Source organism: Somniosus microcephalus, chromosome 13 (assembly GCF_052327205.1).
Source record: "Somniosus microcephalus isolate GS21.2 chromosome 13, FLI_Smic_1.0, whole genome shotgun sequence".
Classification (NCBI taxonomy): Eukaryota; Metazoa; Chordata; class Chondrichthyes; order Squaliformes; family Somniosidae; genus Somniosus; species Somniosus microcephalus.
In genome coordinates, this window is record NC_140999.1 from 33374300 (window position 1) to 33401005 (window position 26706).

Here is a 26706-nt window from a genome sequence, read left to right on the forward strand (position 1 = left end):
ATCTCCGCGGGAGAGATGACACATGGCCGCTGCCTTCTCCAATGCAGCAGCCATCTAATTTCTGCAAAAGAAAGAGGTTTGATGAGGTCTTGACTTCAAGAACTCATCAAACTACAGAGAATGCCAGTGTTTGACAGCTTCACAGAGCTGTCAAACGATGACCATTCATCCGTCAAAAGTTTTTGACAAATGAAACGTCATACGCTGACGTTCTCTGTAACTGGCTTCCCCTTAATTGGCCTGCCACACCCGCTGGGTGGGCTTAATAAGGTCAATCAAGGAAAAATGACGTGGGTTGGCCAGAAGTTGGTGGAGACGGGACTGAAACCTGACATGTGGGAATCCCGCCTCCAAAAGCTCCCCATTGCTAAAGTCCAGCCCGTTATCTTTCTGAGAAATTTCCATTTAATGGAAGTGTTAACATGAAGTAGCAGTTTCTCTTTCATGCACAAATCATAGTATGTTGTTCCAAGTTTACTGTTTACCTCTATAACAACAGAAACTACTTTAACAGCGTCAACAGAAACATCAACTGCAAGTACAGAGTCGACCACTGCAGCACCGACCTTGACATCAGCTCCTGCCTCAACAAGCACAGCAGCAGCAACAACTACAAGGAGCTCTACTCCAGCACTGACATCTGAATCAATGACCATCTCAACAGCACCTCTCAGTACAACAACTGGTGAGTATCCCAGTCAACCTTTATCAGCAGTTTCATTCTGATTCCTTTCAATCAAATGCAGGATTAGGAACACACAATGAATAAACATCAAAATGTTCTAGTTTTATTCTGTCTGCTAGAACAATGCAGGGGAGAATGAAGTGCCATGACATTTGGTGCATTGCTGCTGCTGCAACCTGGCTATGTAATCTTTCTCAGAAATGTCCATCATATCGAAGTGGTAACAAGAAATAACAGTTTGTCTTTCATCTAACAATCAATATTTGTTGTTCCAAGTTTTCTCATTTGCCTCTGTAACAAAATAAACTACTTTAACAGCACCAAGAGTAACATCGACTGCAAGTACTGAGTCGACCAATGCAGCACCGACCTCGACATCAGCTCCTGCCTCAACAAGCACAGCAGCAGCAACAACTACAGGGAGCTCTACTCCAGCACTGATGTCTGAATCAACGACCATCTCAACAGCACCACGCAGTACAACAAGTGGTGAGTATCCTAGTAAAGCTTTATTAGCAGTTTCATTCTGAAGACTTTCAAATGCCAGGCAATGACTATCTCCAACAAGCGAGAGTCTAACCACCGCCCCTTGACATTCAGTGGCATTACCATCGCCGAATTCCCCACCATCACCATCCTGGGGGTTACCATTGGCCAGAACCTTAACTGGACCAGCCACATAAATATTGTGGCAACAAGAGTAGGTCAGAGGCTAGGAATTCTGCAGTGAGTGTCTCACCTCCTGACTCCCTAAAGTCTTTCCATCATCTACAAGGCACAAGTAAGGAGTGTGATGGAATATTCTCCACTTGCCTGGATGAATGCAGCTCCAACAACACTCAAGAAGCTCGACACCATCCAGGACAAAGCAGCCCGCTTGATTGGCACCCCATCTACCACCTTAAACATTCATTCCCTCCACCACCGGCATACCGTGGCTGCAGTAAGTACCATCTACAAGATGCACTGCAGCAACTCACCAAGGCTTCTTTGCCAGCACCTCCAAAACCCGCGACCTCTTCCACCTAGAGGGACAAAGGTAAAAGACGCATGGGAACACCACCATCTCCATGTCCCCCTCCAAGTCACACACCATCTGACTTAGAAGGATATCACCTATCTTTCATCGTCGCTGGGTCAAAATCCTGGAACTCCCTACCTAACAGCACTGTGGGAGTACCTTCACCACACGGACTGCAGCGGTTCAAGAAGTCGGCTCACCACCACCTCCTCAAGGCCAATTAGGGATGGGCAATAAATTCTGGCATTGCCAGCGAAGCCCACATCCCATAAACGAATAAAAAAATATATAATGCAGCAATAGAAACACAGAATGAAACAACTTCAAAATTTTGCACATCTGTTGTGTCAGCTAGAACAATATAGACGAGAATAATGTGCCATGACATTTGGTGCATTGCTGCTGCTGTAACCTGGCTATGTTATTTTTATGACAAATTTCCATTGTACCCAAGTGGTAACAAGTATTAGCAGAATGTCTTTCATGCACAAGTCATAGTATTGTTGCTCCAAGTATACTATTTACCTCTATACCACCATAAACTACTTTAACAGCAACAACAGAAACATCGACTGCAAGTACAGAGTCGACCACTGCAGCACCGACCTCGACATTAGCTCCTGCCTCAACAAGCACAGCAGCAGCAACAACTACAGGGAGCTCTACTCCAGCATTGACATCTGAATCAACGAGCATCTCAACAGCACCTCTCAGTACAACAAGTGGTGAGTATCCTAGTAAACGTTTAACAGCAGTCTCATTCTGATTCCTTTCAATATAATGCAGGATTAGGAACACACAATGAAACAACATCAAAATGTTGTTGTTTTATTGTGTCTGCTAGAACAATGCAGGGGAGAATCATGTGCCATGACATTTGGTGCATTACTGCTGCTGCAACCTAGCTATGTTGTGCTGGTTTTTGCCAGTGCTGGGGAGGCGGGTTTGATGGCAGGACTGCCCGGAAAATGGCAGAATTTGGGGGCGGTTGCCCAACCCGCACCCAACCCGCCTCCGTGCCATCTTGCCAGGAGGCGGTAAGCAGTCCTGCGCCGGGTCCTGTCTCCTTGGAGGTGGGAAGGGATTACAGCCAATTAACTGCCTGTTGACAGGTAATTAGCAGGCAGATAAGAGGATTATCCCCATTTTGCCCAGACAAGTGCCGTCTTTCCGAAGGCTCCGAAACCCACCAGGGTCACCGAGGCGAGTAGTAGGTCTGCGGGGGTCGGAGGGGTCCAAAAGTGTACTGTAGAGGTGAGTGATGGGTGCAAGTGTGGAGTGGTGAGTATCTGAGGTAAGTGGAAAGTGTTAGAAAAAGTGTACTTACCTTTGTTTCTTCCTGCAGGCTTCAATCGGTGGGTATGAGGAGGGTCTCGCACCTCCGCGGCAGAGATGACAGATGGCCGTTGCCTTCTCCAATGCAGCAGCCATCTAATTTCTGCAAAAGAAAGAGGTTTGATGAGGCCTTGACTTCAAGAACTCATCAAACTACAGAGAATGTCAGTGTTTGACAGCTTCACAGAGCTGTCAGACGATGACCATTCATCTGTCAAAAGTTCTTGACAGAAGAACGTCATGCGCTGATGTTCTCTGTAATTGGCTTCCCCTTAATTGGCCTGCTAAGCCCACTGGGCGGGCTTAACAAGGTCAATCAAGGGAAAATAGTGTGAGTTTGCCAGATGTTGATGGAGACGGGACTGAAACCCGACATGTGGGAGTCCCGCCTCCAAAAACTCCCCATTGGTAAAATCCAGCCCATTATCTTTCTGAGAAATTTCAATTTTAACCAAGTGTTAACCTGAAATAGCAGTTTGTCTTTCATGCACAAATCATAGTACAGTATGTTGTTCTAATTTTTCTGTTTGCCTCTACAACAACATAAACTACTATAACAGCACCAAGAGTAACATCGACTGCAAGTACTGAGTCGACCAATGCAGCACCGACCTCGACATCAGCTCCTGCCTCAACAAGTACAGCAGCAGCAACAACTACAGGGAGCTCTACTCCAGCATTGACATCTGAATCAACGACCATCTCAACAGCACCTCTCAGTACAACAAGTGGTGAGTATCCTAGTAAACGTTTATCAGCAGTTTCATTCAGCTTCCTTTGAATTGCCAGGCAATGACTATCTCCAACAAGCGAGAGTCTACCCACCACCCCTTGACATTCAATGGCATTACCATCGCTGAATTCCCCACCATCAACATCCTGGAGGTTACCATTGACCAGAATCTTAACTGGACCAGCCACATAAATACTCTGGCAACAAGAGCAGGTCAGAGGCGAAGTATTCTGCGGTGAGTGACTCACCTCCTGACTCCCCAAAGTCTTTCCATCATCTACAAGGCACAAGTCAGGAGTGTGATGGAATACTCTCCACTTGCCTGGATGAGTGCAACTCCAACTACGCTCAAGAAGCTCGACACCATCCAGGACAAAGCAGCCCGCTTGATTGGCACCCCATCTATCACCTTAAACATTCACTCCCTCCACCACCGGCATACCGTGGCTGCAGTGTGTACCATCTACAAGATACTCGGTTGATTCCGGAGATGAGGGGGTTGACGTATAAGGAAAGGTTAAGTAGGTTGGGCCTCTACTCAATAGAGTTCAGAAGAATGAGAGGCGATCTTATCGAAACATAAGATTGTGAGGGGGCTTGATCGGGTGGATTCGGTGAGGATGTTTCCACTGATGGGTGAGACTAGAACTAGGGGGCATAATCTTAGAATAAGGGGCTGCCGTTTCAAAACTGAGATGAGGAGAAACTTCTTCACTCAGAGGGTAGTAAATCTATGGAATTTGCTACCCCAGAGAGCTGTGGAAGCTGCGACATTAAATAAATTTAAAACGGAGATAGACAGTTACCTAGCAGATAAGGGAATTAGGGGTTACGGGAAGAGGGCAGGGAAGTGGACATGAGTCTAGGTTCGGATCAGCCATGATCCTATTGAATGGCGGAGCAGGCCTGAGGGGCCGTATGGCCTACTCCTGCTCATACTTCTTATGTTATGCACTGCAGCAACTTGCCAAGGCTTTTTTGGCAGCACCTCCCAAATCCACAACCTCTTCCACCTAGAGGGACAAGGGCAGCAGACGCATGGGAACACCACCATCTCCAAGTCTCCCTCCAAGTCACACACCGTCCTGACATAGAAGCATATCACCAATCCTTCATCGTCACTGGGTCAAAATCCTGGAACTCCCTACCTAACAGCACTGTGGGAATGCCTTCACTACACGGAATGCAGCGGTTCAAGAAGGCGGCTCACCACTGTTAGATCCGTGGTTCAGTGGATAAATAATTACACGGATGCTGTACATAAACAAATAACAGGTCTTTACTGGAGGAGGGTCATCTCTAGACTGGGGTACAGAGGCATGCGCACAGCTTATATACCGGTGTGGTCACTGCCGGTACTACAGTATACAGGAGCTGTAAAAAGTAGTTCTGACTTAAAGCACATACACTACAATTCCTCCCTTTTTAGATTAATAATACCCCCTTAATATTCAAATAACAATTACATTTTTACATGTACATTCAATAACAAAAGTCCATTTATAGATTCAGTCTTTGGGGTGGCTTCCTGACCCTTTCGGGATAGCGCCTTTCCGGAGGTTCTTGTTCTTGGCGCAGAGGCGATTCTGACCCCCTTTCATCGGGTAGTTCATCGGGTTCCACTGCTACTGGGTCTGAAGTAGATACTACCGGTATGTTGGGTTCATCCCCAGGTACTCGAGACATGGGGTTGACGCATTCCTGTGATGCTAAGATCTGATTGACGTGGCATCTCAGAATGTTCTCCCCGACATCCACTGTGTACATTAATGGCCCCTGCCTTGTACATATCGTTTCAGGTTGCCACTTCTCTGTTTGATAGTCCTGGGCCAAGACTGGTTGCCCTACATTGAAGCTCCTTGTCGGCTTCTCGTTGATGTGCTGGAATTGTTTGTCCTCAACATTTCTTCGCACATTTGATCTGAGCAAGTCCAGATGAGATCTCAACCATCGGTTAAAGAACATCATGGCCGGGGTCTGGTTGGTAACTGCATGTGTCGCGTTTCGGTAGGCTAATAAGAAATTGTCCATCTTATGCGGTAGTGGAATTTCCTCGTCGCACATGGCCTTTATCGCCTTCTTAAAGGTTTGTACGAACCTCTCAGCCAATCCATTGGTGGCTGGATGATATGGAGTGGATGTGTAATGCCTTACCCCATTCCTTTTCATGAATTTTTGGAACTCGTCGGACACAAACTGTGGTCCATTATCAGAGCAGATCTGCTCTGGCAACCCGTTTCTGGCAAATATGGTCCGTAGGACTGCAATCGTTTTCTCTGTAGTGGTTGAAGACATCTTTATCACCTCAGGCCACTTTGAATGAGCATCCACTGCTATTAAGAACATTAAATCCATGAATGGACCAGCGAAATCAATGTGCACCCGTTGCCATGGAGAGGAGGGCCACTCCCATGGGTGTAGAGGGGCATGTGGTGGTGCATTTTGGACCTTCTGGCATCCTAAGCAGCTCTTAGTTAGGTCTTCGATTTGTTGATCGATTCCCAGCCACCACACATAAGCCCTAGCTAGGCTTTTCATTTTCACTCCCCCCAGATGACCTTCATGTAGCTCATTTAGCACTCTCTCCCTTAACTTCGGTGGAATCACCACTCTGGATCCACACATCACTGTCCCCTGGCATACTGACAGCTGTTCTCTTCTGGATGAGAATGCTGGCAACAGTGAGTCACCATGTGTTGGCCATCCCCTCACCGTCAATTCATATACCCGTGACAGCGTCGGATCATTGCGGGTCTCCTTCTCTATATCCGCGTTTGTTACTGGCAATCGTTCAATTATCGACGAATAAAATATCTCGATAGGGTCCACTGCTGGTGCTTCCTCCACAGTAGGCAGTGGCAGGCGCGATAGTCCATCAGCGTTCCCATGCTGTCTCGTGCCTTTATATTCTATTTCATATTGATTCGCCCCTAGAAACAGTGACCATCTTTGTAACCACTGTGCAGTCATTACTGGCACGCCCTTCTTAGGATTAAAGATGGAACAAGTGGTTGGTGGTCAGTCAGCAAGGTGAACTTCTGTCCATGCAGATAGTGGTTGAATTTTTTTACTCCCCATACTAGGCTGAGGCCTCCCTGTCAATCTGGGCGTAGTTGCGCTCGGCTGAGGTTAGTGACCGAGACGCAAAGGCTACTGGCATCTCCAACCCGTCTGGGAATTTGTGCGACAGCACCGCTCCAATGCCGTAGGGTGATACATCACATGCCAAACGAATTGGTAGTGCTGGGTTGAAATGGGCCAACACCTCTTTTGACGTGATCAATTCTTTACACTTCTGGAAAGCTCGTCTACGTTCGTCATCCCACTTCCATGGTACCCCTGTTTGCAGTAGGGTGTTCAGCGGGTGTAATACCGTAGACAAATTTGGTAAGAACTTGTGGTAATAGTTTACCAGCCCGAGGTACGACCTCAGGTGTGACACATTTTCCGGTGCTGGAGCCTTGACTACTGCCTCTATCTTGTCAGGGGACTTATGTAACCCCTCTTCATCGATGACGTGGCCGCAATACGAGATCTGTTTCTGGAAAAACTCGCACTTGTGGCGATTAGCTCATAGCCCATATTCCTTCAATCTGGCGATCACCTTCTCCAAGTTAACGAGGTGATCATCGTCATTTTCGCCCGTGACCAAGATGTCGTCCAAATAACACTGGGTCCCTGGAATCCCTTGCAGGACCTGATCCATTGCCCTTTGCCAGATAGCCGGAGCCGAGGCTACTACAAACACCAGCCGGTAGTATTGATAGAGACTTTTATGGGTGTTGATCGTAAGGTAATGTTTCGAAGCTTCTTCTACCTCCATTTGCAAGTACGCCTGGGCTAGATCAATTTTGGTGAAGCGTTTACCACCAGATAGCGAGGCGAAAATATCCTCAATTCGTGGAAGCGGATATTGCACCGTGTGAAGGACTGGGTTCACTGTCACCTTAAAATCCCCACAGATGCGGACATTCTTTGGGTCCCCGGGCGTATTACTCAACGACCTCTTCATTACAGGAATGATGGATGTAGCCCATTCGCTCCAGTCCACTTTGGACAGTACTCCTGAACGTTCCAACCCTTCCAGCTCTGCTTCAACCGCTGGTCTGATCGCATAAGGCACTGGTCTGGCCTTCAGAAACTTTGGGCTTGCATTATTCTCTATTTTAATTGTTGCTGTTATTCCTTTTAGTGTTCCTAGTCCCTCCTGGAACACTTCTTTTGCATCAGTTAGCATTTTTGACAGTCGTCCAGGTGTGACGTCGTCACCCTTTTTGGCCTCCACCTTCAGTGCCTGTATGGAATGCCAATCTAAATGTATCTTCCGGATCCATTCACGTTCTAGCAGTGGTGGTACTCCATTTGGCAATACATATATATCCATTTTAGGTATTTCCTGACCTTTATATGTCACTTTCACCCTTATTATTCCTTTGGGGTAGACTTTCTGCCCCGTATACGTCTTCAAGACAATCTCTGTAGCTTTCAAGGGTATGTGTGAAAATAGCCGCTTGTAGTCTCTTTGATTGATGACTGTTAGAGCTGACCCTGTGTCCAATTCCATTTCCACTTGGACTCCGTCTATCTTGAGTGTAACCCAGATAGTCTGGTGATCCTCCATTTCGGTTACCTTATGTAGTTTCAGACAACCCAGCTCCTTGCTTCCGGAGTCTGTGTCACTTTTCTGTTCGTCTGAACCACTGTCCATCACCTGGTGTACCTTTTTGTACTTCTCCTGTGGAGATTTCTTACTGTTGGTTTTCTTCCCAGGCCTGCAGACTCTTGCTATGTGTCCTGCTTTCCCACACTGTCTGCACACTTGGTCCTTGAACCAACAATCTTTCTGGTCATGTGTTGTTCTGCCGCAGCGATAGCACTTCCCTGTTCCATAGGTCATTTCGTTGGTGCCATATTCTTGCGGTCTCCATTGAATCTCTGCAGCGCCCGTTGCGGCTGCTTCGTGTGATACTGCCATACTGAAAGCTTTGTCCAGCGTAAGGTCCTTTTCTGATAGAAGCCGTTTCTGGGTTCCTTCACTTTGTAGCCCACACACAAACTTGTCCCTTAACGTGTCTGCTAGTCCCGCTCCAAACTGGCAGTATTTCGATAGCTTGCGCAGTTCCGTTAGGTACTCAGCATTGCTTTCGTCTTTGTGTTGGTTCCTTTTATGGAACTTAAATCGTTCTGCTATCAGCAGCGGTGTGGGGTTTAAGTGGTCCTGTAGGATTTCTACTATGCTTTCAAAATTCTTGTTTACTGGCTTCTCTGGGGTTATTAGATTTCGCAGTAACCCATAAGTTTTTGCACCCATGGAATTTAACAGAACCAGTGCTTTATTAGCATCTGGCACTTCATTCGCCCTGCAGTACACCTCAATACGTTCCACATATGCCGCCCAATCTTCGACTTCATTGTCGAACGTAGAGATACTGCCACTCTTCGGCATCCTTGGTTGTGCGTTAACTATCACCAATGGCGCCTCCCGCGATTTCCCTTCTTCTCCGCTGGCACAAAATGGCGTCTCCCGCGCTTTCCTTCCTTCCCGCGCTCGCCCGTCTTCTCCGCTGCGGCTTTGCAAAATGGCGTCTCCCACGCTCTTCCTTCTTCTCCACGGCTCAATGGCGCCTCCCGCGCTCTCCTTGCTTCTCCGCGGCTCAATGGCATCTCCCGCGCTCTCCCTGCTTCTCCGCGGCTCAATGGCATCTCCCCTTGCTTCGCCCCACGGACCCTGATCAGCCCGTGATCCCTGGCTGTGCTCTGCGTGTTCTTCTCTTGATATTTGTCGACGCCGCTCAGTCTAGAACCCGGCTGTTTCTTACCCTCCCTCTCTCCGGTTTGCAGTATTTTTCCTCGACGCCGCTCGGTGATCAACCCCCGGCTGCGCCATGCTCTCTTCACCCTCTTTCTTACCCCGTCGACACTGCCCGGCTCTCTCTCTCTGCTGTCGGTCGGCTCCAGCCGCCGCTGCTCGGGAAGGGTCTGCTCTGGACCTGTTGTCGGTCTCTTACTGCTCGTTGTGGCTGGGGAACCAAGCCCGGCTCTCCACAGCCTCCCCAGCAAAGTTGGATCTCTGCCTGACTGCTGGGCGGTTGCTCGCGGTCGACGCCCGTGTTCCTAGACTCGACTATTTTTTATTTTTTTTATGTTGCAGGTAGATTCGCATCAACACTCGTCGCCACTGTTAGATCCGTGGTTCAGTGGATAAATAATTACACGGATGCTGTACATAAACAAATAACAGGGCTTTACTGGAGGAGGGTAATCTCTAGACTGGGGTACAGAGGCACGCGCACAGCTTATATACCGGTGTGGTTACTGCCAGTACTACAGTATACAGGAGCTGTAAAAAGTAGTTCTGACTTAAAGCACATACACTACATCCACCACCTCTTCAAGGGCATTTAGGGATGGGCAATAAATTCTGACCTTGCCAGTGAAGCCCACATCCCATAAATGAATAAAAATTATATATAGCAGGATTAGGAACACATAATGAAATATCAAAATGTTGCATTTCTGTTATGTCAGCTAGAACAATGCAGACGAGAATAATGTGCCATGACATTTGGTGCATTGCTGCTGCTGCTGCAACCTGGCTATGTTATCTTCCTAACTTAATTCCATTATACCTCAGTGGTAACAAGAAATAGCAGTTTTTCTTTCATGCACAAATCAGAGTGTGTTGTTCCAAATTTTCTATTTGCCTCTATAACAACATAAACTACTTTAACAGCATCAACAGAAACATCGACTGCAAATACAGAGTCGACCACTGCAGCACCGACCTCGACATCAGCTCCTGCCTCAACAAGCACAGCAGCAGCAACAACTACAGGGAGCTCTACTCCAGCACTGACATCTAAATCAACGACCATCTCAACAGCACCTCTCGGTACAACAAGTGGTGAGTATCCTAATCAACCTTTATCAGCAGCTTCATTCTAATTCTTTTCAATCTAATGCTGAACTTGAAACAGTGCATGAAATAGTAACAATATATTGTAACGGTACTTTTTCACCTACAATAATGCAGGGGAGAATAATGTGCAAATGTCACTTGGTGTAACATTCTGAATGTTCTATTATCTTCAACAGAATCATCATCTATTCCGACACCGTCAGCAACGGAAACTCCTTCTACATCTGTTCAAAGCTCTACAACTGTACCTGAAACAAGCTCAGCCGCGCCAGTGACCTCCAGTGACACGTCCACAACACGAACCACCAGCCTAATGACAGGTACAGACAGGAACAACTGAGAGATAATGAATAAAAATATTGAATACCATATATTTATGCAGAGATTCTTTTAATTATCTTGATCGTTTTGTCTGAGAAGTACATTTTTGTATCATCATTCAAAGTGTTTATTTCAATTTGAAATATCCCTGATGTTTATGAGTATAGCCAGATTGGGCTAAATGTTTCCCCCAAGAAGATTTTGGGCGGCTGGTTGGTGGAATGCACCAGCCAGCTACCGGATAGACCTGACGGGTGGCCCGGTACATTTTGAGGACTGGGCCTCATTCGTGTTGGGTCACTGGACTGCGAGAGCCCTGGGGCAGCAAGCCTGCTCCAGGCCATCGCAATATCATGCGGCCCAGCCAGCTTCTGGGTCAGAACAAGGTAGGTCCGTGAGGTCCCTGATCTCGGGGGAGGGAGCAGAGCCACAAGCTGGTTTTGTGGATTCTGGTGGGGCAGTAACTTCTACCACGCCATATTCAGGGCATTTTGAGTGCCTGGCCTCATTAGTATTGGGTCAGCGGGCTGCGGGTGGACTCTCTGATGAAATTCCGAATGGAATTAACAGGGATATTTCCATGGGTCTCCATCCAGTTGCACTACATCGCCTGGATACTGTGAGTATTGGAAAATCAGGCAAATTGGAGCTCATGGCTGTATAGGAGGGCTCCTCTATGGGCGTGTTCTCCAACTTGTCCAATTTCTGATATTCATTGTGCCTGGGGGCACATCCAGAAAGATCTCTCCTAATAAGTTGTAATCCTTATTTGGATGGATTTAAATTTTTGACCTCATTTTGCGTTGCACCTCTTTCTTTTCTAGTGGAACCCTCCATTGTACCTGTAACAGACAATCCAGCTCATGAAACTCAGGCAAAAAAATTTAATGTAACCTTCACTGTGCTCACACTGCCATTCACACCAAGTCTACAAAATCTCAGTTCCCCATTGTACACGACTCAATCAAGCAACATTCTTGGCAAGGTAAGCATGTTATCTAAGTCATTGGGGCAGAAAATACTATATTTCATTACACTTTTCATACTAAAATGTTAAATTTTAATTTCTTGCAGCTCAATAATCTATATGCCAATAGCAAAGTAAATTCAACATTCTCGAATTGTCAGTCTGTATCTTTCAGGTAAGAAATTAACTATTACTGTGAAAGTCCCTAGTTAAAATGAATGAACAACCTATATTAATGTTCAAATGGCCTATACTTATTACATAACACAAAAAATCAAATTATATAGAGTTTGAGAAAATTCTATACTCGCTGTGCAATCTGATGAGGTAATTTCCGAACAGTATTGTTGCAATCCCCACACACCCAACCTTCGACAACATAACAGAACTGATCCTACTATTGTTGTGTATGTACCTTTAAGAGAATAACTGGTCTCAGACTGCAGTACCGGCAGTGACCACCCCTGTATAAAAGGCACTAGTAAGCCTCTGTAGTTTCAGTTTCCCGATTGACTCCTTTCAGTAAAGACTTGTTTTGTTCAACTCCTGCTGTCCGTGTCTCAATCATACATGGACATAATACTGGCGACGAGCAGATACGAACTTACCTCCAGTCTGCACCACCTCCTGGGATCCATTCCTGCAGCGAAGTGAGCAGAGGTCAAGGCCAGAAGGAAGAAAGAAGCAGTAGAAACGGGCGTCGACCATGGGCATCCGCCCCTGTGTTAGCAGAGTTGAAGATTGCTGGAGAAGCTGTCGAAAGCGGGGCCTGGTTCCTGTCGACAGTGCTTCAGCTAATCGGGCTGGTGGCAGGTAGTACACTGATCCTTCCTGGGCTGCGGCGGTCGCGAACTCGAGCGGGTGGCTTGCAACGGGGCCGAGCAGCGTTGTCGGGAAGAGGAGAGAGAGAGGGTGGAGCACACAGGGTGCGGCCGGTGCTACGAAGCCGGGCTGCGTATAGACCCGAGAAGAGGGAGGCAAGAGTCCCACAGGGTTGTTCCACGACGGGAAAATAATAAAAAAAGAAATATTAAATGCGCAGGAAACGGCGAGGAGCTGCAGGTTGCAACGGAAACCGCGGAAAGCAGCGCTAGCAACAGCGGGGAAGAAGGCAAAGCGCGGGAGGCTCCATTTTGTTAAATCGGAAAAGAAGGCAAAGCGCGGGAGGCGCCATTTTAGATTTTCAAGATGCCGAAGACTGGCTGTATCACTGCCTTTGATAATACAATAGAGGACTGGACCACATATGTGGAAAGAGTCGAGGTATATTGCGAGGCAAACGAAATAGCCGATGAGAAAAAGGCATCGGTATTGCTAAACTTAATGGGCGCTAGAACGTACGGCCTATTGCAGGACCTGATTACTCCAGCCAAACCGAAGGCGAAGAGTTTTAACGAAATTGTTGCTGTCCTACAGGAACACCTAAACCCTGCACCGCTGTTGATAGCAGAAAGATTTAAATTCCACAGGAGAACTCAGCATAAAGATGAGAGCAATGCTGAGTACCTTACGGAACTATGCAAGCTATCAAAGCACTGCCAGTTTGGAGCAGGACTGGCAGGTACACTACGGGACAAATTTGTCTGTGGACTCCTGAGTGAAGGAACACAGAAGAAGTTACTCTCAGAGAAAGAGCTGACGCTAGATAAGGCTTTCAGCGTGGCAGTATCATACGAAGCAGCAGCCAGGGGAGCTGCGGAAATTCAACAAAAGCCACAGGAATACGGCACCCACGAAATGACACGGGGATTTGCAAAATGTTATCGCTGCGGCAGAACTAACCATGACCAGAAGGACTGCTGGTCCAAGGACAAAATATGCAGGCAATGCGGAACGATGGGACACATTGCACGAGTTTGCAGGTCTGGGAAGAAGACCAGCGACAACAAAAAGGCTACTAAGGAACCGTACAAGAAAGTACAAAAGATGACGGACAGTAGTTCCGAAGACCAGATGAGTGATAGTGAATCCGGGAACAGGAGACTAAGCTGTCTCAAACTTCACAATGTAATTGCAAAAGAGGATCACCGAACCATTTGGGTCACCCTCACGATAGCAGGGTCCCAAGTTAAAATGGAATTGGATACAGGATCAGCGCTAACCGTCATGAATCGACGAGACTACGAGCGGCTATTCTCACACATACCCTTGACAGAGACATCCATCGTCTTGACGACGTATACGGGGCAAAAAGTATACCCCAGAGGAAAAATAAGGGTGCCTGTCGAATACAACGGCAAGAAAATACGGAAATTGTATCTCTACATACTGCAAAATGGTGGACCACCGTTATTGGGACGGGAATGGATCAGGAAGATAAGCTTAGATTGGCACTCCATTCATGCAATGACGGTGGACGGTAAAAAAGATGAAGACGCCACTCCTGGATGATTGTCAACAATCTTAGCTAACACCAAAGAGGTATTTCAACAAGAACTGGGCACTCTTAAAGGCGTAACCGCCTCGATAAAAATAGAAGAGAATGTAATTCCCAAGTTTTTCAAAGCAAGACCGGTACCGTATGCAATTCGCCCAGCCGTCGAGGCAGAGCTGGAGAATCTGGAGAAGGCAGGCGTGTTGTCTAAGGTCGACTGGAGCGAGTGGGCGACACCCATCATTCCTGTCATGAAGAAAACGTTAAGCAATAAGTCTGAGGAGCCAAGGAAGGTTCGCATCTGTGGGGATTTCAAGGTGATGGTGAACCCAGTCCTTCACACAGTACAATATCCTCTTCCAAGGATAGAAGACATCTTCGCCTCACTATCTGGAGGGAAGCGTTTTACAAAAATTGACCTAGCACAAGCATATTTGCAGAGGGAGGTTAAAGAATCCTCTAGGAAGTATCTCACGATAAACACTTACAAAGGAACTAAACAGCATGGGAATGCTGATGGATTGTCACGCCTACCGTTGCCGACGGTGGAAGAAGAAGACCTTGCAGTGGATCCAATGGAGTTATTCCACTCGACCATAGTCGAATGTCTCCCTGTGACGAATGCAAACATAGAAAAGGAAACACGGAATGACCCGACACTATCACGGGTCTATGATTTAACGGTGAAGGGATGGCCAGCACATGGCGAACCACTGCTGCCAGCATTCTCGCCGAGAAGAGAACAGCTGTCAGTGTGCAGAGGAACCTTGATGTGTGGATCCAGAGTAGTAATTCCACCTAAGTTGACGGATAGAGTGCTCAATGAGCTTCATGAGGGTCATCTGGGTGGGGTAAAAATGAAGAACTTAGCCAGAGCGTTTGTGTGGTGGCCGGGAATCGATAGAGAAATCGAAGAGATGACCAAGAGCTGTGCAGGATGCCAGAAGGTCCAAAACGCCCCACCACAAGCTCCTCTGCATCCATGGGAGTGGCCCTCATCTCCATGGCAAAGGGTGCACATTGATTTTGCTGGTCCCTTCATGGACTCGATGTTTTTAATTGCGGTGGATGCACATTCAAAGTGGCCAGAGGTAATAAAAATGTCCTCAACCACCACAGAAAAAACTATCACAGTTTTACGAACCATATTCGCCAGGAATGGGCTGCCTGAACAGATTTGCTCTGACAATGGACCACAGTTTGTGTCTGAAAAGTTCCGGAGGTTCTTAAAGAACAATGGTGTTAAGCATTACACATCTGCCCCATATCATCCAGCCACTAATGGATTGGCCGAGAGGTTTGTTCAAACATTCAAGAAGGCTATCAAGGCAATGTGTAATGAAGATATACCCCTACAACACAAGGTGGACAACTTCTTGTTTGTCTACCGGAATGCGACACATGCGGTTACCAACCAAACTCCAGCCATGATGTTCTTCAATCGAAGACTATGATGCCGCTTGGATTTGGTTAAGCCAAACGTCCGAAGAGATGTGGAGAACAGGCAGTTTCAGAATATGAATGAAAGGCCGACCAGGAGTTTTAAGATAGGTCAACCAGTTTTGGCCCGGGACTACCGCACTGAGAAATGGCAGCCAGGAACAATTTGTACACGGCAAGGACCTGTCATGCATACCGTGGACGTTGGAGAGAGCATTGTAAGACGCCATGCTGACCAGATTCTAGAGTCACTGGAAAACGTCAACTCCACACCACGATCTGATACACCTGGTAATGAAATCGACGTACCAATTGCAGCTACCGCAGAATCGGTGATATTGGAAGCAGATGAACCAAACAATGACATTGATCCTGACTCAACCTTGCCAGAGGAACCTGATACCCCAAAGAGGCGTTATCCAGACAGAATCAGGAAGCCTCCTCAAAGACTGAACTTATAATTGCTTAAACTTAACCAATGTATCTAGCAACCGTAATTGTGATTGTAATTAGTTATCATTTAGTTGTTAAATGAATGTTATGTACTGTTTATCTAAAAGGGGAGGAATTGTTGTGTATGTACCTTTAAGAGAATAACTGGTCTCAGACTGCAGTACCGGCAGTGACCACCCCTGTATAAAAGGCGCTAGTAAGCCTCTGTAGTTTCAGTTTCCCGATTGACTCCTTTCAGTAAAGACTTGTTTTGTTCAACTCCTGCTGTCCGTGTCTCAATCATACACGGACATAATAACTATCTTCCTCAGACAGCAAAAGCCACCCCAGATTAACATAGGTGTGTGACTGTGATGTACTTCATACATCTTGACATGTGGCCCTTGCTGCAAAAGAGTGACTTTCCTTCAGTAATTGAATAACGTACCTGTAGGCAAACAGGTTATTAGATTACAAACAACCTAAAATAATAGGGCAGGGACAACCTTATGGTATTGGTTTGGCAGAACCATGCTAATATACTTTTTAATTATTTATTCAAGGCAACAGAAAAAGATCAGAGATCATAAATAGCAGTAGTATGTTCTTTGAGCCTCAGAGGTTAATGTAGCAGGTACACAGAATTTTGAATGAACTAATACAGTTCAGGAGTGTCCTCTTTGATGATTGGACAAGGATGGAGAACACATCCAATCACAGTGCCCCATCCTCACTCATGGCACATCAACCATGGTGTCTTCAACACAATGGGTGAACTGTGGGGAGATCATTCTTTTGGAAATGAAGCCTCGTTTTATATTTCTGTGAAGCAACATTTAATCTGTTGATCACAAGTACTGTGGGTGAGAGGTGGCCAGGAAACCTGTCCCCAGGCCTCCACCAATGGTGACATTTTACTGAAGGGCTTCAGCAACCTGTTGTTGATATTCCTGTTCATTTTTCAGTTCCCCTAAAAAGAGAGGGAAAGAAAGAAAGAATGGTAGATCAAATCAAAGCCCTTATGCACCCTAAGGGTCACTCATTTAATCAAACAACTTCAGTACACTTATGCTTCAGGGACTTGCTTCAGGGGCCACGTGCAGCACATCCACTAACCTGCATTGAGTTCACTGGTAAGCCTCCAGCCAATGAATAGCCTCAGCCTTATCACTGTGTATAGCCACCGAAATGTGCAGAACTATGTAAGATCCTCACTGTCTTTTCAAAGTGTCATGTAAAGTAATCTCATTCAAGAAAAAATGATTATTCAGTTGATTTCAGAAATCTATTCTTGAAACAGATTATACAGAAACATACCTTTCTAATGTTGACAGCTATTCAGTTAGTCAGTATTATGTTGAAGAATTTAAAATGAATTAACCACCTGGTATTTGTACGTGGCAGACCTGCAAGTGACGGTAACAGTACAGTTGAGGCAATCTGTACTTTCAAAAAGAGTGCTACTGCCCAGCAAGTTGACAAAGTTCTTCTCTACCATGAATTCCAAGACAACACAAAAAACATCACCACCTTAGGAACATATTCACTGGACAGCAACAGCCTCTTCGTAGATGGTATATGTTCACTTTAATTAAATATATATTTATTTTTATTTACACTGTGACCAGTTAAAACTTTATTTTATAGACTGACTCTCCCCAGCTGCACTGTCATCCTGCCATCACCTCTCTCGCAAGTGATGCTCTGACCATACTAATCTCTGGGTTCACCCTCACCCCTGGTCTGCTAGTTCTCTGCCACTCTTAGTCAACTGGCTCTCACACTCCTTATCTGTTGACTCTTGCTCTTGTTCTATTGGCTCTTGCTCATTCATTCCAAATCTGCTGCCTCTCATTCACTCCTGATCTGTTGACTCTCTCTTGTTCTACTGGCTCTTACTCATCCCTCGTCTGCTGGCTCTTGCTCATTCATTCCTAAATCAAAAAGAGATAAAAGAGCCAAAACACAGGTTAGAGCAATTTTCAATTTTAAGAAGAATTCTGATGGTGAGATTCCATTTTTGCATTTTGAAACATTCAATTTCTAATAAAATGTGAAGAACTTATCCAAGCCATCACATGTATGCGACTCTGATAACATCATTTATATCAAACTCGTGTAATTAATTCCAGTTTTAAAGGAAAGTATTTTAACTAACTTAAGTCATCTTTTCCAAATATATTTGTTTTTTCAGGTTACCATGAAGCAGCTGTTTTAACCAGTAAGTATGATCATTATTTATCTGTTCAATTAATATTGCTCTTTAATATCTCTACAAAGGCAAAATGGAATCCGTTTCACATATAATTTTACAACAGCTTGACCTGAGACAAGGATCATATCGGGAAGATTTCCTCCGCATGTTAGGCATAGTGAAATCATAAGCACATCATTTAGAGAATTGTTTAGGATTCTGTTACAGCTAATATACAGAATAAATATTCCCCGCAATTAAATTTAGAAATGGAGATCTCAGTTGCTGAAAGGTCTGGTGAGTGGGATAAATGATCATCCAGTCAATATAACCAGTGACTTTTTAACTCAGGGGCCTGTTTATTTATTACAATCACTATATTGTAACTGTACCTATTTCCAAAGTCATTCCTTTATTTATTGAAAAAGAACCGTCTAATAATGATGTCCAAAAAATTCTACATTTCAACTTAATGATCAGTTACCAAAAAAATCTACTTAGTTAAATCCCCAATGTAATAAAATGCTATCTATTTCTAGGTTACTTATCAAATGAATTTGTGTAGAAAAATAAACATCAAACACAATTGTCTTTCTGATCATATTCCCCAGTTGGTCAATGACAGGTGCAGGAAGAGATTGGTCATGAAATGATACTGTGGGATATTAGTGTCCGAATGTTTAACATCTTCATCAGAAAATTCTCTCTGATATTTTATCAGAAATGTTAACCCCCTTCAAAATAAATGTGTTTTAATGTCTCTCCTAAAATATCAGAGAGTGAAATTTCAGGTGAATGTATTGAGGAAGAAGAGAATAGAGGGATATGGGGCCGAGTGGGAAGACGTAATTAGAGTGAGAGGAGACTTGTGTGGACTATAAACACTGCATAGACCAGTTGGTCTGAATGGCCTGTTTCTGTGCTGTACATTCTATGTAATTCAATGTATTGAGCATTCATAGAGTAATGTCCCACGGCAATATTTCAGAGCCATTGATTTTAAGTAAATAAACCAAAGTAACAACTTCATAGATTTGCACAATAATACCTCTATTCAAATGAGAAAACAACATTTTCTCTCAAAAGGCCTTAGAGGCTACAGAGAAAAAAAGATTAAAATGCACCAGAGTCTATTCTGTGATCAGGCAGTGGGCACTTAGACTGGCTGCATCTAAAAGCTAAAGTAGGCAACACCACCAGCAAGCAGACAATATCAGCTTGTACCCAGTGCTGTAGGCAACAAAATGTAAACATGGACAGCAGCTGCTGTACCCTCAAGCAACAAAGTAGCAGGTTACACCACAATGGCTAAATATTAGAAATAACAACAGAAAATGCTGGAAATACTCAGCAGGCCAGGCAGCATCCGTGGAGAGAGAAACAGAGTTACAGGTCTGGGACCCTTCATCAGTGTATTTCCAGCATTTTCTGTTGTTATTTCAGATTTCCAGCATCCGCAGTATTTTGCTATTGGCTAAATATTAGATATACTGCTGCAAGCGATATCTCTCCTCACGTTCAAAGCAGCTTTCAAATATAGGCAATGGTTTCACACCACCTCCCAAGGCTCAGTCTTTCTTTCTGTCAATTCAGATAATTTTGAGCATGTTTATATGTCATGCTCCTAGATTTAAAAAAAATCTACCAGACAAGGCAGTAGAGACAAAAACAGTGGTGATGGTTAAAATACAGCTGGATGTTAAGTTAGGAGAACAGACCGCTGGAGGAAACAGCTTTGATGACTGCATGGTCTTTGGTTGTCCCTGATATTCCTCGTTCTCGCAGCTTTATTATAGCACATAAACGGTATGAGACTGTCCTGGCACTTCTTTTATTTAAGCTGGTAGTATCTACTTAACAATAATGAAAAATTACATTCAAAATAATGTCCAGGCAACCACCAACGTAGGTTTCAATGAGAGCAATACGGATCGCTCCAAATAAATTCACTGACTCAATTGGGTAGCTCTAACAAAGAGCCAGCACAGGCCCGATGGGTTGAATGGCCTCCTTCTGCGCTGTATCATTCTATAATTCTATGAAACATGGAAACTTATTCAAGAGTATCTTATCTCCTGTGAGGGAATTGAAGCAATAATACAGCACTGTTAATTTACAGGCAGATTGGAAACATTCGCTCGCATTTTCACTTATTTTGCCGATAAAGAAGAAGTGTTGTAATTACAGTTTCATGAGTAACTTTCAAAAGGGAATTGGATAAATACATGAGGGGGAAACATTTTCAGAGCTATGGGTAAAGGGTAGGGGAACGGGACTAATTGGACAGATCTTTCCAAGAGCTGGCACAGGCACAATGGGCTGAATGGCCTCCTTCTGTGCAATATAATTCTGTGATTTTCTAGAGATGCTGATGTCTGTTGTTATTCTCAGTCTATTGTTCTCCTTATGTCTCCTGACAGCGATACCACCAACTGTGACCACTACACAAACTCCAAGCCTCGAAGTGAAGCCCATTGAATTCAATGTGACCTTTGTTATCACGAACTTAGAATTTACACAAAGTCTACAAGATTCCAGTTCCTTGCTGTACAATTATGCATCAAATAATATTTCTCACCAGGTAACCAACTTATTATACTAATACTTATTACATTCCAGATAAGTTAGTGGTGATATTGATAGTAAAAGTATTTCTGTTAATAAATTTTTACAATCATTGAGAGCTTCTTCCTCTAACACTGTGATTGTGAATTTATTGCAGCTCACAGACCTGTTCAACAACACCAAAATTTATGCAACATTTTCAAGTTGCAAAGTTGTTTCCTTCAGGTGAGTGATATCACTATTGTATATTGAAAATCTTTATCAAGATTAATTGAAAATAAAACCCTGCATTGCTCAAGTGTCAGAAGGTACTAATTCCTTGAATGATTTAAAAACGTTCACAATTGCCAGTAGCTGGACAAGGTAACACACGCAGAGAAACGTTCTGTGGTTTTGGGTGGGGTGGAGAGTGTATATATTGTGATACACAAAGTATCAAAATTGTGCGGGACTGGCTAGATGGACCAAAGGTTCTTTACCTGCCCATCATTGTTCATATGTTTGTAAGAATAAAAATTGGAGCAAAATACTGCGGATGCTGGAAAACGGAAATCTAAGACAGCATCTAAGGCGAGAGAAATAGAGTTGACATTTCTGGTCAATGACCTTTCAGTTGTGCATACAGTTGAATGATCCCTGGTGCTGTTGTTTTATATTTGTTTTACACTGGTATGTTTCAGTCACCATGAGTAATTCACACAAGTGCCTTTTGAAATAACAGTCATAGAATTGTTTCCTTCACCTTTTTCTCTTCCGTCATTTTGATGTTTGGTTTAACCTGATACACAGTGACAGAGGGCAGGCATTTGTGTTTCAATCCTGCCTTTTGAGGACAGTGATTAATTGGGAATTATTTTAATTACTGGTACAGAGGATGATTGCAACTTCAATGAATTAAATACAGATTAGAAATGCTAATTACAATGACCAATAATCTTTTAAGAACAATGTTTGCGTTTATTTAACCTCCTTAATGTATTTTGTTTTAGCAGCCAGACAAATGTTGGTAACACCTGTGTGTACGCAATCTGCACATTCAGAAATGATTCTACTGCTCAGGATGTTAATAAAGTTACTGTGTACCACGAGTTCAGAGACAACACGAACAGCATCTCCACCTTAGGAACATATTATCTGGACAATAACAGCCTCTACGTGAATGGTATTTATCATTTAAAGGAGAAATTCTGTTCAATTAAATGTCATTCTACATGTTTGAATGTGTTATTCAGACTGAATTCAGTTCATTTCAAACAATGCATCAATTTCATTCCACTCTTTAATGGTAACTTTCCACTTGGCACATTTCACTCATAACACATGTACTTGATTTTACAGATTACCACGAATCAACTCCTATACCCAGTAAGTATGGTTCCTTTTCCTTAGTTCCTTAATGTTTCTTTATTACCGTGGGTAACAAGAAAACAAAATCTTTACAAATGCCTGTTGATATATTGTCAAATAAACCTACCTTATTGGGACTGCAATTTTTTCTCATTTAGTCGTTATGGATCATACTTTTCCGGTTTAAGCACTTAGTTAAATTCTGGAATTGAAAATTCTAGGAAGGCTTAACCAAAGGTTCTGTGTTTGCCCTTGTGTGCTGTCTCCTGTACGTGAGGAATGTTAACAGACAGATACGAAAGCTGTGAGCAACTAGAACAGGAACTGCAGAGGTTACTTGCAATTAGACCTGCAACCCAAATCTAGGACACTACACCAATGACCTGTGGTCCAAATATAAAATTAAGAACAATCAGTAACAGACTCTACAAAATCAAGTGGATTTACTCCACCAAGATGCAATCTATTGAATTATCTCTGGTCATGAAAGTTTCAGAGTAATTGAATAAGTGTGGTAAAAAGTTGTGGGATGATCCTTTTGAATGAGAGGTCACCAGCTTGAAATATTCTGCTGTGGTTTCTATATTCTTGGTTTATTTTGCCGTCAGTCTGTATAATACAGATGATGCAGTCACAGTTTAATTCTCAGTTAATGCTTTACTAATATTTCTTGATAGCAATAACACCAATGGTAACCACAACTCCAAACCTTCAAGCAGATGTCTATGATTTCAATGTGACCTTCATTATAACGAACCTGGCCCCGACAGCAAGTCTACAAGATTCCAGCTCTGCACTGTACAAATCGGCATCAAATATTATTGCTTACCAGGTCAGTTGACAATTTAATCATTATTACAAATGTATATTTAAATCAATTATTTTATTTATATTTCTAAAACTTTGTTCTTTTCCTTCAGTTGAACAACCTGTTGATGAACAGCAATATCAACAGAACGTTCTCAAGCTGCAAAGTTCACTCTTTCAGGTAAGGAATATTAATGTTAAACCTAATCAGTATTTGTTTCAAATTGTTTAAAAGTTTAGTGCAAATTCTTAACATTGCAAAAATGGTTAAAATTTCCAGATATTCTACAGAATTCTGATTGCTGGGTCTGTGCTCAAATCATTAGTATTATAGAAATGGCACTTTTTTAATGTTAGATGTCTATTATCATCTCGGCTGCTGTAAGCAGCACAGACATCCTGTAACTCACCAAACAGCACATTTGTTTGGGGTGAAATTTAAATCACTGCATAGGTTAATGGGGGCGATTTTCCTGAGCACAGACCCAAGAAAATCTCCTGTAATAGGTTAACTGATCCAATTAAGGTGTTTACTGAAGATTAAAGTTTATATTGTTTTGAGCAATATTTGTGCAATATTTGTGAGTGTCATTTTGATGCTCCATGTCAGCCTATAAAAGGATGACAGAGAGTGTGCCTTCTTTAATAAACTCACTTTAAAGCACTGAGCAAGTTGGTCCTTGTATGTGTTTAGTGGTACGGGTGGATGATGCTCTTCTGAGGTTCGGGTTGAGGTGCAGAGATAAGGGAGATTTCCTCTGCATCTAATCGTGCTTGAACCTGAATTGGGTGTTTGAATGGAAGGTGTTGCATTCCCCAGGACTAAAATCCCTCAACTTGAGCACAAAAGTGACATAAATAAAAAATTGATTAATAAACACGATGGGCTCGACTTTAATAGACCTTTGGAGGCGGGTCTGTAATGAAAATCGGAAAAAATGGCTTCAGACACCCAACCCACCTTCATTCCGCCCCCACCCGATTTTCCTGAGTGTCTGTTTAGCCGCTACCAAACTGACCCGACGGAAACCGGTGGGACAGGATATTAAGGCAGTTAAGAGCCTGTTAACTGCCTTCCTAATCCTATTTTGATAGTGGTTTCCCATTTTCGTGCTTCTGGCTTCTGTTTCCCGTCTTGTCAGAAACAGGCCAGGTTCACGGAGATGAGTTGCTGGAGGACATGATTTGTATGCATTGGTGGAGCACTTTAAAAGTACCCCTGAAACATGGCTGACATTCAAATGCAACAACTTTGCAGGTATGGGATAAGATTTTGCACATCTACTGACCTTGTGACTGTTCAAGCTGACACCCATTTGCAGTGTGACATGAATGGAATAATTCCAGGCCACTTCGACTAAGTGCTTGCAAGCTTGTTGCCTCAAATGAAATCTATAGCAAGGGGATGGGAAAAATGTATGTCCTCTCAAACCTGGTCCTCATAATCGGAGGAGTAGCAGCCGCGTGGCTCAGTGCAGATCTTCCTGGGAAGAGGAGGAGGAGGACGAGGGGCGCCTTGCATGCCCTGTTGTGGCCAATGCAGCATCCCTCCTGTTCACTGCTGCCCGTCAAGCAGGGTATGCACACTGCCATGCCACATTAGCATAAGCTTACTCTGCAATCATAGGTGGCTACCATATGGCTCTGTAATTGTAGGCGACATTTGTCCAATGTCATACATCATCTCTGTTATACCCTGTTATTTCCTATCACTTTCACCATCAGCATTACAAAAGCAAGTCGCCTTGAGCCCTCAATGCGCTTTTGCCATTTCCCAGAACACATAGGCCACACAATCAACTTTTTGCCATAATTTTTCTTTTACACATGACAAAAGGATAATAAGCCAACAGTCAGAAAATAAAGACAAAACACCGAAGTGAGTCCCCTTGTGACTATAGGTGCTTAATCTTTCCCTTACATGTGCTTCTACGTGATGCAACCCCTGTGGCTTCAACAGATGTAGAGGCACCTTGCTGACTAGGATGCTGCGTCTGCTTAGACGCCTTTGGTGGGCGTCCTCTGGGTTTGGGAGCCTGGGAGGGCTCTTCAACAGTCTGCTCTTCCTGTGATTGTGCAGGGGCGGAAACGGCCATCTCAGTTGTCTCCGCAAAGTGGGTCTCTGCCTGAGGGCTCCGCAGTGGCATGGTCGTGTGAGCACTTTGAGAGGAGCCCACACTTCCTTCTGTCCTGCCAACAACATCCCTCTCATGGGTCAGCCGCACCTCAGCGCTGGCAAGTGGCTGGAGAGCACCTTGCTGCACATCAGGTGGACCATGAGGACCCGTATCTGCACTGGCAGTCCTGATCACAAGGACGTCCATGAAGCTCTGGTCTCTCTGCTCAATAGCTGCCCATCGCTCCTCCAGAGATGATATTCTATTTTGAACAGTCACCATGTTTTCGTGACTCTGGCGACTTAGTTCCTCCATGGCGGTAGCCATCCTTTCCATGGAGGTAGCCAGCCTTTCCATGGAGGTAGCCAGCCTTTCCACGGAGGTTGCCATCCTATCCATGGAGGTTGCCACCCTATCCATGGTGGTGCGTTCATGCGCCATTGCCTCCACCACGGCAGTGCTGATGTTAGAGATGGACTTTTCCATTCTATCCACACTCGGACTAATCCTGGAAGCAAACCCTTCCAGAGACTCCTGCATTTGTTCCTGTATTTCCCTTTTTCTGGATGGCCCCAGAAGCACAGCGTCTTCATGCAGCTCAGCAGAGCTAAGAGATTGCTTCGACTTCTGCCGAGGACTGGCCACTGCTATCGCTGTCTCCACCATCTGCTGATGCTCACTTGATAGTATTAATTGTATGTCCATCTATTTTATAGCCCGGCAAATATTGAGGACACCAGTGTGTACACAGTCTGCACATTCAGAAATGATTCTACTGCTCAGGAGGTTGATAAAGCTACTGTGTACCACGAGTTCAGAGACAACACGAACAGCATCTCCACCTTAGGAACATATTCACTGGACAATAACAGCCTCTACGTGAATGGTATTTATCATTTAAAGGAGATATTCTGTTCAATTAAATGTCATTCTACATGTTTGAATGTGTTATTCAGACTGAATTCAGTTCATTTCAAACAATGCATCAATTTCATTCCACTCTTTAATGGTAACTTTCCACTTGGCACATTTCACTCATAACACATGTACTTGATTTTACAGATTACCACGAATCAACTCCTATACCCAGTAAGTATGGTTCCTTTTCCTTAGTTCCTTAATGTTTCTTTATTACCGTGGGTAACAAGAAAACAAAATCTTTACAAATGCCTGTTGATATATTGTCAAATAAACCTACCTTATTGGGACTGCAATTTTTTCTCATTTAGTCGTTATGGATCATACTTTTCCGGTTTAAGCACTTAGTTAAATTCTGGAATTGAAAATTCTAGGAAGGCTTAACCGAAGGTTCTGTGTTTGCCCTTGTGTGCTGTCTCCTGTACGTGAGGAATGTTAACAGACAGATACGAAAGCTGTGAGCAACTAGAACAGGAACTGCAGAGGTTACTTGCAATTAGACCTGCAACCCAAATCTAGGACACTACACCA

At 44.1% G+C, this 26706-nt stretch overlaps 1 protein-coding gene across 1 annotated transcript in view; it reads left to right on the plus strand.

Annotated features, from left to right (window-relative positions):
* Nucleotides 1–10521: 10521 nt before the first annotated feature.
* LOC147108198 (mucin-16-like) overlaps nt 10522–26706 on the plus strand; it is a 55170-nt gene continuing 38985 nt past the window's right edge. The window contains exons 1-14 of the mRNA XM_086004733.1: nt 10522–10678; nt 10870–11013; nt 11839–11999; nt 12089–12156; nt 17632–17801; nt 18422–18448; nt 20842–21002; nt 21144–21211; nt 21976–22148; nt 22325–22351; nt 23011–23165; nt 23254–23321; nt 25974–26143; nt 26320–26346. Coding sequence (XP_085860859.1) covers nt 11007–11013; nt 11839–11999; nt 12089–12156; nt 17632–17801; nt 18422–18448; nt 20842–21002; nt 21144–21211; nt 21976–22148; nt 22325–22351; nt 23011–23165; nt 23254–23321; nt 25974–26143; nt 26320–26346 — 1282 coding nt within the window. The 5' untranslated portion in view covers nt 10522–10678; nt 10870–11006. The remainder of the gene's footprint in view (nt 10679–10869; nt 11014–11838; nt 12000–12088; nt 12157–17631; nt 17802–18421; nt 18449–20841; nt 21003–21143; nt 21212–21975; nt 22149–22324; nt 22352–23010; nt 23166–23253; nt 23322–25973; nt 26144–26319; nt 26347–26706) is intronic.